The sequence below is a fragment of the Myotis myotis genome, unplaced genomic scaffold (assembly GCF_014108235.1).
Source record: "Myotis myotis isolate mMyoMyo1 unplaced genomic scaffold, mMyoMyo1.p scaffold_m19_p_17, whole genome shotgun sequence".
NCBI classification, from domain to species: domain Eukaryota; kingdom Metazoa; phylum Chordata; class Mammalia; order Chiroptera; family Vespertilionidae; genus Myotis; species Myotis myotis.
This window is the reverse complement of record NW_023416321.1, coordinates 22,085,014-22,096,445: the sequence shown is the minus strand read 5'-3', so window position 1 is coordinate 22,096,445 and position 11,432 is coordinate 22,085,014. Positions and strand designations below refer to the sequence as shown.

The window sequence follows — 11,432 nt, the reverse complement described above, 5'->3', positions numbered from 1 at the left end:
TCTGCCAGGGCTTTGAAAAAGTTCAGTACACGTTTTGTGGGTAGTTGGCCTTACCGGTGCTAGTTGTATGCTGCCAGGTAGTTCTCCTCAGTTCCGACTGAAAAGTCCTGATAAGTTGTAATAGCTTGTCAAAGTAGCAAGAGATAAGGAGGATTTACCGTTGTGCTAAAAGGAAATAGAGACCTTAATATCTAAAAATTCGATCTAGTTGTAGTTTTAACTAAGCGTTAAATGTTTTCTACAGCAGCCAGTGTCTCTGTACCCAACGTATTATATCATGCAGAGTTATAGTTGCTTTAACATTGCTCTGAATGAATGGCGTGAATCTTTTTTAGAGACAATACATCATTTTAAAAATCCTCTTGTTTTTGGTAGCATAATTTATCTTTAGCAGAGGGCAGAGACATAGTGAAGAGTGTAAAGATTGGTCAAATACAGAACATTTTAAAAAGGTATAGTCATAGAATTGTAGATTAGCTTCTTTGAGTCTGTTTCCTATTTACCTGGCTTTCTGCCAAGAATAATTTGATTGACTCATAGAACAACCAGTCCGCCTGTTGGAGGCGTTTCCCTTCGAATCCCAGAGGCCCCTATTATGGATTTGTTTTGTTTTTGTGTAGGCAGAGCAGTGCTAAAAGCACTGCAGTATATTCCAGAAATATGTCATTATGTTGTCTGCAGTGCTACCAGGAGTGGACAGCAAGACAAGATAGCGGAAGATTAAACACAAAGAATTATTTGAGTCCTGTTTATATAGCAGTACACTTGAAGCAGCATGAATTTGCCATATGTTTGTACTGAAAGGATAAAGTATAAACCCAGTTACTTGAACATTTTTTAATAAAGCAGGGACCATGCTGTTGAATGTGAATGTTTATTGATGTACATTTACCTTTTGAATCAAGCTTTCAGAGCCTTATATACCCGATAAATGCTTGCTTCATGCCACAGCTAAACCTTGTACTCCACCCCCAAAACTTGAATAAAAAAAGAATATGCTGAGTATTATGGAAGTTTTCACACAGGAGATGCAGGTTGGGGAAAAAAAGTGCTTCAGTCTCAAATTCATGGGTGGGTCCTCATTTTCTATAGAATAAACTACATTTTATAATGTAAAGGCCAAGCCCTTTCCAATCCAACTTCAGGCTCCCCCCCTATTCAGTTTTATCTCTTGTACACATTTTTATCACAGTCTACTTCTCTTTTATCACAGGGTACAGTGAAATATTCCATTTTATTGAATTCCTTCCCTCTTCCCCAAAAAACTGAAAAATATACTCTTCAGTCTCTAAGTCAGTATGCTTTCTTCTGTGAAAAGTTCTGTTTCTTTTAAAATTAAACATCCATCCTTTATTTCTACTATTATTATACCCATTGGGCTATAGCAATTGTTCTCATATACCTTACAAAGTGGTCCCCCCTTCCAACCTGGCACTATACCTTGTGATTACAGTACTAGAGGGCCGGTGCATGAAATCCGTGCATGGGTAAGGTCCCTAGGCCTGGCTGGCGATCAGGGCCCATTGGGGCCTCTGGCTGCCTGTTGGGGCCTTCCTTCCCCAGCTTCCAGCTGCCAGCCGGGGCCTCCCTTCGTTCCGCGCTGCCCCCTGGTGATCAGTGCATGTCATAGCGAATGATAGAACTCCTGGTCTCCCAGTTGAACTCCCACGGGGACACTTTGCAGATTAGATTTTTATATAGATAGATTATTGACTATATTCCCTATGCTGTACTTTACAGTCCCATGACTATTTTGTAATAAAAATTTGTACTTCTGAATTCCTTCACCTTTTTCACCCAGCCTCCCAACTCCCCTCTCCTCTGGCAACCATCATTCTGTTCTCTGTGTCTGACTCTGTTTCAGTTTTGTTTGTTTATTTAATTTGTTATTTGTCTTTCTCTGACTGACTTATTTCACTGAATGTTGTGGCAAACTTTTGCTCTGAGAATCCTTTGTACTCTGAAGTAATTGAGAATCCCAGAGAGCTTTTATGTGGCCTACATTGATCATATTTACTACAGTATATGAGAAATTCAGATTGAGAAATTAAAAAAATTATTACTCTAGTAAAAAAATAAACTTAATATATTTTTAAGTGAATCATCACCCTTCCCCCCAAAAAAATATTGAAATATTCTCATATCCACTTCTGCATTCAGTCTGTTGTACTATCTTATCTAGTTGAAGCATATAAAGAAAAGGAAGCCTTCCCTAGCTGGTTTGGCTCAGTGGATAGAGCATCGGCCTGCGGACTGAAGGGTCCCAGATTCGATTCCAGTCAAGGGCACGTGCCTGGGCTGCGGGCTTGATCCCCAGTAGTGGGTGTGCAGGAGGCAGTCGATCAATGATTCTCCCTCATTATGTTTCTCTTTCCCTCTCTCTTCCTCTCTGAAATAAAATATATATATATATTTCTTTTTAAAAAAGGAAAAGGAAGCCTCATCCTATATAATAAAGCAGTAATATGCAAATTGACCATCACTCCAACACACAAGATGGCCACCCCCATGTGGTCAAAGATGGCTGCCCCCATGTGGACACAAGATGGCTGCCAGGGGAGGGCAGTTGGGAGGGACCAGTCCTGAAAGGGAGGGCAGTTGGGGGTACGAGGGCAGTTTGGGGGAACCAGGACTGCAGGGGAGGGAAGTTGGGGGGACCCAGGCCTGCAGGGGAGAGAAGTTGGGGGGAACCAGGCCTGCAGGGGAGGGCAGTTGGGGGCAACCAGGCCTGCAGGGGAGGGCTGTTGTGGGGGGACCAGGCCTGCAGGGGAGGGCAGTTACGGGGACCAGGCCTACGGGGAGGGCAGTTGGGGGCGACCAGGCCTTTAGGGGAGGGCAGTTGGAGGGGGACCAGACTGGCAGGGGAAAGCAGTTAGGGGCAACCAGGCCTGCAGGGGAGAGCAGTTAGGGGTGACCGGGCCAGTAGGGGAGGGCAGTTAGAGGCAATTATGCAGATCTTCTAAATATTTGTGCATTTTATACAATAGCAAAATGTCATATGTGGTAATATTAGGCCTGCAGGAAGGGCAGTTGGGGGCGACCAGGCTGACAAGGGAGGGCAGTTAGGGGTGACTGGGCCAGCAGGGGAGGGCAGTTAGAGGCGACCAGGCCTGCAGGGGAGGATAGTTAAGGGTGACCAGGTCTGCAAGGGAGGACAGTTAGGGGTGACCAGGCTGGCAGGGGAGGGCAGTTAGGGGCAATCGGGCCAGCAGGAGAGCAGTTAGGCATCAATAAGGCTGGCAGGGGAGTGGTTGGGGGTGAACAGGCTGGCAGGCAGATAAGCGGTTGGGAGCCAGCAGTCCTGGATTGTGAGAGAGATGTCCAACTGCCCGTTTAGGCAGTCGGACATCCCTCCAGGGGTCCCAGATTGGAGAGAGTGCAGGCTGGGCTAAGGGACCCCCCCCCCTCCTGCACAAATTTTGTGCACCGGGCCTCTACTACACAAATATGTTAGGGAAAGGATAAATAGTTTATTCATTTTTTTTTAGATAATTATGGGTATTCTATACTAGTTTCTTAAGGTTAGTCAAAATGGAATCTGAAACCTTATGAATGAACTTTTTGTCATTTTACATTAAAATCCATTGTTTTCTCTTGTAAGATTCAAAATGAAATTTACCTGTGTGACATGATGTATTAGTCAATTGGAAAATATTGGGTCTCTGAATTATGCAGATCTTCTAAATATTCGTGCATTTTATACAATAGCAAAATGTCATATATGGTAATATTGCTGGCTTCATCAGAAAAGTTTTTTTTCCGTTTATTTTTTAGTTACAGTTGACATTCAATATTATTTTGTATTACTTTCAGGTGTACAGCATAGTGGTTCGACAATCATATGCTTTACAAAATGGCCCCCTTCTTGCAACCTGGCACCATACCTAGTTATTACAGTACTAGAGGCCCGGTGCACAAAAATTTGTGCACTCGGGCGGGTCCCTCAGCCCGGCCTGTGCCCTCGCAGTCTGGGACTCCTCGGGGGATGACCACCTGCTGGCTTAGGCCCCCCCGCTGCCCAGGGGATTGGGCCTAAGCTGGCAGTCAGACATCCCTCTGGCAGCCCAGGAGCCCTCAGGGGATGTCCACTTGCCAGCGGGGAGCAGGCCTAAGCTGCAGCCGGACATCCTTAGCACTGCTGAGGAGGCAGGAGAGGCTCCCACCACCACCGCTGTACTGGCAGCCGTCAGCCTGGCTTGTGGCTGAGCAGAGCTCCCCCTGTGGGAGCGCCCCGACCACCAGGGGGCAGCTCCTGCATTGAGCGTCTGCCCCCTGGTGTTCAGTGTGTGTCATAATGACCAGTTATTCCCAGTTGTTCTGCTATTAGGGTCAATTTGCATATTACCCTTTTATTATATAGGATAGAGGCCTGGTGCATGGGTGGGGGCCGGCTGGTTTGCCCTGAAGGGTGTCCCGGATTAGGGTGGGGGTCCCGCTGGGGTGCCTAGCCAGCCTGGGTGAGAGGCTGAGGGCTGTTTTTAGACTGGCCATACCCCCTTCAGGGTGGGGGTCCCCGCTGGAGTTCCTGGCCAGCTTGGGTGAGGGGCTGATGGCTGTTTGCAGGCTGCCACGGCCCTCAGCCACCCAAGCTCCCAGTGGAGGCTGGCAGGAAGCAGGTATCTGGGATTTATATATCTTCTATAATTGAAACTTTGTTGCCTTGAGCGGAGGCCACAGCCAGCCAGGGCAGGTAGGAAGCTTGGCTTACTCCATCGCCAAGGCAACCAAGTCTCCTGCTTGCTCCAGCTCCGTGGCTGTCGGCTGCCATCTTGGTTGGGTCAATTTGCATATAGTCGCTCTGATTGGCTGGTGGGCATGGCTTGGGCGTAGCGGAGGTGCAGTCAATTTGCATGTTTCTCTTTTATTAGATTAGATTATTGACTATATTCCTTATGCTGTACTTTACATCCCCGTGACTATTTTATGACTACCAATTGATACTTCTGAATCCCTTCACCTTTTTCTCCCAGCATCCCAATCCTGCCTCTCCTCTGGCAACCATCTGTCTGTTCTCTGTGTCTGAGTCTTTCAATTTTTTTTGTTCATTTATTTTGTTCTTTAGATTTCACATATCAGTGAAATCATATGGTATTTGCCTTTCTCTGACTGACTTATTTCATTGAGCATAATACCTTCTAGGTTCATCCATGCTGTCACAAACTAAGACTTCATTCTTTGTAGTATTCCATTGTATATTTATACACCAACTTTTTAATTCACTTGTCTATTGATGGGGAGTTGGGTTGCTTCCATATCTTGGCTATTGTAAATAATGCTGCATTGAACATGGTGGTGCATATATACTTTCAAATTAGCAGTTTGTCTTAACCAGATGGTGTTCAATTTATAATTATTCATTTTATAATTATTCATTATACTTATGTTTTATGGCCTTTTCAATATGTGTGCTATGTTATATTTCACAGTTTGTTTAAGTTAAAAGAAAATAAGGCATCAATTTTGTAGTCATAGATCATAGCAGACAGTTCCCTAGCCCATGCAGTTCTATAGTTTGGTTACAGACATCATTCTGAGAAGCTCAGCCTAGCTTCAATTATTTTATGGGTTAAGTATAGCTTTTGCTAAAATTTGAAAAACAACAACACATTTTTGTTGATTTTAGAGAGTGAGGGAGGGAAAGGGATAGAGAGGTAGAAACATCGATGAGAGAGACACATCAGTTATCAGCTGCCTCTTGCACACCCCACACCAGGGATCGAACCCGCAACCCAGTCATGTGCCATAACGGAATCGAACCAGGGACTTCTTGGTTCATGGGTTGATGCTCAACCACTGAGCCACACCAGCAGGGCTAAAACATGTTCCTTTTATTAGTAAGTAAGCTAGTAGAGATTCTTTTTTCTGCAGTTAAGAATTGAAAATAAAAAATCTATTATCACAATAAAGGTAAGTGAGGTAAGTGAGGTAATCTCCCGTAAAGGGGGGTTAAGCACATTTAGAAAACAAATACCTACAGTATGCAAGTACTTCAGCTGTTTGCAAAAAGTACCGAAAACAAAATGGAAAGGATAAAAGAAAAAGAGCTAAAAATAAAAAGATATTCAAAGACACAATATTAACATTATTTAAACCACATTTTGGTCAAAAGCATTATGTACAAAGAGATATGCTGCAAAGATCTAAAAATACTGAATGTGTTCCCTATTCATTTGAAATGTCACCTTTATCATTTGCTACATTTGCCTCAGATCTATTTCTGGATTCATCCTACTCATCTATTTATGGTACTTAAATAGCGATTTTAAGTATGCCTCAATTATTTCAATATTATCTTAAGTATTTTTCCAGATAAACTTTTGAAGCACCTTGCAAAATTAAAAAAAAAAAAAAAAACCCTGTTGAAGTTCTTATGGGAACTGCAGTATATTAGTTATAAAGTAATTGACATCTTTAAAATTTGACATACTTAATTAGTCTTCCTTGTTTCCTACTTTACATTTGAATCTTAAATTATTTAAAAATGACAAAACTAGGAGCATATTAAAAAGATAGTATCAGTATATGAACTCTAACTTAAGAAAAGTATAGTAAGAAAATATACATGTCATTAAAACAAAGACTAATACATTTTTTAAAAAATTTATGTTTATTGATTTCAGAGAGGAAAGGAGAGGGGGAGAGAGGTAGAAACATCAATGAGAGAGAGAATCATTGATTGGCTGCCTTCTGCACACCCCCCACTGGGGATTGAGCCCACAACCTGGGTATGTGCCCTTGACCAGGAATCGAACCCAGAACCCTTCAGTCTGCAGGCCGATGCTCAATCCACTGAGCCAAACTGGCTAGGGCCTAATACATTTTATAACATAAAAATATAACATTTTTGAATGAAGTAAAACTATTCTAAATAGAGAACATGATAAATTTAAAACTTGGGATACTTATGTACCAATTAACATACAGTAATTTAACTCTCAGGAGGTAGGTACTATCATTATCTCTATTTTAGAGAGGAGGATACTCTGGCACAAAAGTTTTACCCAAAATCACACAGGTAATAAGTGGAGATGCCTGGGATTCAAACCCAGTCAATATATCGTACTGCTAATCATTATGCTAAGAGTTCTTACAGAATTCTAATGCCAAAGTAAGTATCTACACTAATAAAAGAGAAACATGCAAATTGGTGTCACTCTGCTATGCTCACTAGCCAATCAGAGCGACTATGCAAATTAACCCAACAGAGATGGTGGTTAATTTGCATACACAGGCACGAGTGAAGACTGAAGAGGCTTGGCTTCTCTGCTGCAGCCCCAAAGGCCTGGGTTCTGGGTGCCAGAGGAAAACTGGTGCCTGCAGCCAAGGGAAGGAAGGCCTATTGCGCAAATCTTTGTGCAGTGGGCTTCTAGTGAAGATATAAAAAAGCCTTTAGGAAAGCAATTTGAAAATGTTATTAATAATCATCAAGAGATTATCTTTAGCCCTAACCGGTTTGGCTCAGTGGATAGAGCATCAGTCTGTGGACTGAAGAGTCCTGGGTTCAATTCAGGTCAAGGTCATGTACCTTGGTTGTGGGCTCGATCCCCAGTGGGAGGGCATGCAGGAGGCAGCTGATCAATGTTTCTCTCTCATCAGTGTTTCTAACTCTGTATCTCCCTTCCTTTCTGTAAAAATCAATAAGATTTATTTTTAAAAAAGATTATCTTTAACTAAATAATTCAGCTTTTGAGAATTTTTTTCTTAGGAAATAATCCAAATGAAAGAAAAGGCTATGTTGCTTTTATTTGAGCCCTTATTTATAATTAGAGGCCCGGTGCATGAAATTCATGCACTGGGGGTTGGGAGGATTCTCTCAGCCTGGCCTGCACCCTTTCGCAGTCTGGGTACTCTCTCACAGTCCGGGACCCCTCGGGGGATGTCCACCTGCCGGCTTAGTCCTGCTTCCAGGAATCGGGCCTAAGCTGGCAGTTAGACATCCCTCTCGCAGTCTGGGACCCCTCGCTCCTTACCGCCTGCCTGCTCGCTCCTCCTTACCACTCAGCTCGCTGCTTCTTAGCGCTGCCATGGAGGCCGCTGAGGCTACCTCCACCACTGCTGCGCTCGCCAGCCGTGAGCCTGGCTTCTGGCTGAGCGGCACTCCCCTTGTGAGAGCACACTGACCACCAGGGGGCAGCTCCTGTGTTGAGCATCTGCCCCCTGGTGGTCAGTGCGCATCATAGTGACTGGTGGTTCCGCTGTAACGGTCACTTAGGCTTTTCTTATATAGATATTATAGCGCACACTTGTCCAGCACCCATTCACCTTCTATTGGATTTGATTCATCCCAGAGGCTAAAGTCTTTCAATGAGTGTCCACCAGTTTCTATCACTAGAACCTCAGAGGTATCCTTCTCTCTATTTGACACCTGTGAACCACCTAATGTCCTTCCAATAAATTCCCAAGTTCTTTTCCCTATTTAATGTAGATTGAGTCAGTTTGTGTTATTTTCAAAGACCTGTAATACAAAACTAGTTCCAAAGGGTAGGTTGCAGGCAACTGCCCCTCAGAAAAATGTAAGTCATGGAATCAATAAGAGGTAGAAGGCATCAGGACTCTCATTCATATTCAAGATGGTAAGCAAACAGCCCATGTATGGAGTGGTGAGATAGGGCTGAATTCATCAATAAAGAAAACAGTAAGCAGATAGTCTGCTGTCAGCATACTAGTTTAGAACTGTGGTTAAAACTTTTCTGGTCAACTAATGCAAACACTTAGGCAAACACTGGCCTAAGACCCCATATAACTCTTAGAAACAACAAATAATTTGATATGACTGTTAAGAACTGAATTTGGGGGACAGAGGAAGAAGAACTGAATTGTGTCCCTCCAAAAAAAGTTTTGTTGAAATCCTAACACCTAGTACCTCACAATAGGACCTTATTTGGGCATAGTCTTTTTTGTTTGTTTTTTTAATTCTCACTCGATATTTTTCCATTGATTTTTAGAGAGTAGAAGGAAGGGGGAGAGACAGAAAAACATGGATGTGAGAAAGACAGTTCGATTGTGTTGCCTCCCACATGTACCCCTACAGGCTACTGGAATCGAACCTGGGACCCTTCAGTCCTTGGGCTGAGGCCCTATCCACTGAGCCAAACCAACTCACGCAGGAATAGGGTCTTTACAGTGGTAATCTATAAAGTTAAGATAAAGTCATTAGGGTGGGCCCTAATCCAATATGACTGGTGTTCTTATAAAAAGAGGAACTTTGGCCCTGGCCAGTGTGGCTCATTTGGTTTTAGTGTCTGCCAATATACCAAAAGGTCACAGGTTCAAAATATCTAGGTTGCAGGTTTGGTTCCCAGTTGGGGCGCATACAAGAGACAACTGATTGATGTTTCTCTCTCTCCCTCTCTCTAAAAATTAATGAACATGCCCTCCTCGGGTGATGATTTAAAAAAAAAAAAAAAAAAAGAGGAAATTTGGACCCAGGGACACACAGGGGAAGATGATATGAAGACACATAGGGAAAAGATAGCCATGTGACTAGAGTGAGAAGTCTACAAGAGAGTAAATACCAGGAATTGCCAGTGAAGGGGAAGAGGCAAGGAATGATTCTCCCTCAGAGCTTTTAGGTAGAATATAGCTAATGGACCTGCCACTCACCACCTTGACTTTGGACTTCTAGCCGTCTAGAACTGTGACACAATACATTTTTGGTAATTTGTTAAGGCAGGTCTAGAAAACAAACACAATGATATAGAGCAGAGGTTCTCAACCTGTGGGTCGCGACCCCTTTGTCGGTCTAACGACCCTTTCACAGGGGTCGCCTAAGACCATCCTGCATATCAGATATTAACATTATGATTCATAACAGTAGCAACATTACAGTTATGAAGTAGCAACGAAAATAATTTTATGGTTGGGTCACAACATGAGGAACTGTATTTAAAGGGCCAGAAGGTTGAGAACCACTGATATAGAGGAAACAAAAGATTTGGGGAGATAGGGTTCTTTTATTAAATCTATTTATACGCATATAATTCCCACTTACCTAACCCAAGAATGGTTTAGAAGACTCTTCAAAGTTCTTCGGGTAATCTCTTCCCACCCTCTCCACCCCCCCCCCCCCCCCCCCCGCCCCACACACACACAGAAACTTTTAAATTTGATGGTAGTACAACTTCGCAGTAATTTTTTTTTATATGGCTAGTCCATTCTTTTGTCTTTAGGAAATCCTTCCCTACCCTAAGATCATGACTGTACCTTCCTATATATTTTCTAAGCATTTTAGTTTTTCTTTTCATGTTAGACCTTTAATGTACCTGTAATTGATTTTTTGTGTTTGGCATCAGGGACCCAAAGTTGTTTTTTTCTCTCTCTCTTGTCCTAATTCCAGTTATTAAATGTCTATCCTTTCTCCATTGTTTGTAAGTTTCAAAATATGCATGGGTCTGTTTTTGTGCTCACTATTGTGTTCTGTTAGTCTTCTGGTTTACAGCTTTTCCATAACAGTCTTGTTAGGGCTATGTTAGCATTGTCCCTGGATATACAGGGGGAGGGGGCAAAAGTAGCTTTACAGTTGTATATGAAACAGTTTGTTCTTGTGTTATTATGTATTATCTTAATACAACTGTAAACCTACTTTTGCCCCATTCTGTAATGATGAAAGGATTAATTCAAGTCCTTTAATAGCTTTCAAAATATTTTTTAAAAAATTTTCCCAATACTGCCCTAGCCAGTTTGGCTCAGTGGATAGAGTATCAGCCTGCGGACTGAAGAGTCACGGATTCGATTCCTGTCAAGGGTACATGCATGGGTTGTGGGCTTGATCCCTCGTAGGGGGTGTGCAGAAGGCAGTCGATCAATCATTCTCATCTTTGATGTTTCTATCTCTCTCTCCCTCTCCCTTCCTCTCTGAAATCAATAAAGATATATATTTAAAAATTTTTTCCCAATGCTAATTAAAATTTTATAATGCTAACTCAGCATATGATACATAAACTGTATTAGAATAAAACATAAGTTACCTGGAAGAGTAAAATATTTTATTTCGTATTACAGCAGAATGGCCAAAGACTATGACGGGTCTTCCCAGCACGTCGGGGACAACGGCCAGTGTGGTCATCATACGGGGCATGAAGATGTATGTAGCTCACGTGGGTGACTCAGGCGTGGTTCTTGGAATTCAGGATGACCCAAAGGATGATTTTGTCAGAGCTGTGGAAGTAACACAGGACCATAAGCCAGAACTTCCCAAGGAAAGAGAACGAATTGAAGGACTTGGTGGGAGGTAATCATTATGCTGTTTTGTCTTTCCTCTCTTGGTCTATTTAATCCTTTTCTGCTTTACTAACCAGTTTGTCCTATTTCTCCCTTTTGATGAAGTGATTTTTCTCAGTATTATATGTTTTTAGTTTGCCTGATAAAGTACCCATGTGCATTCATATTTATCTCATTACTTTGAATTGACTTTTATTTCTGATAATGGCTCC

The 11,432-nt window shown here is 42.5% G+C and overlaps 1 protein-coding gene across 2 annotated transcripts in view; it reads left to right on the top strand.

The window, feature by feature from the left end:
- Positions 1–11,432, top strand: part of PPM1D (protein phosphatase, Mg2+/Mn2+ dependent 1D) — a 35,320-nt gene that overhangs the window by 1,356 nt on the left and 22,532 nt on the right. Inside the window, exon 2 of one of the 2 annotated variants that reach the window (XM_036340253.1) lies at positions 11,002–11,230. The exons of the other annotated variant lie outside the window; for it this stretch is intronic. Coding sequence (XP_036196146.1) covers positions 11,002–11,230 — 229 coding nt within the window. The remainder of the gene's footprint in view (positions 1–11,001; positions 11,231–11,432) is intronic. 2 annotated transcript variants of the gene reach the window in all.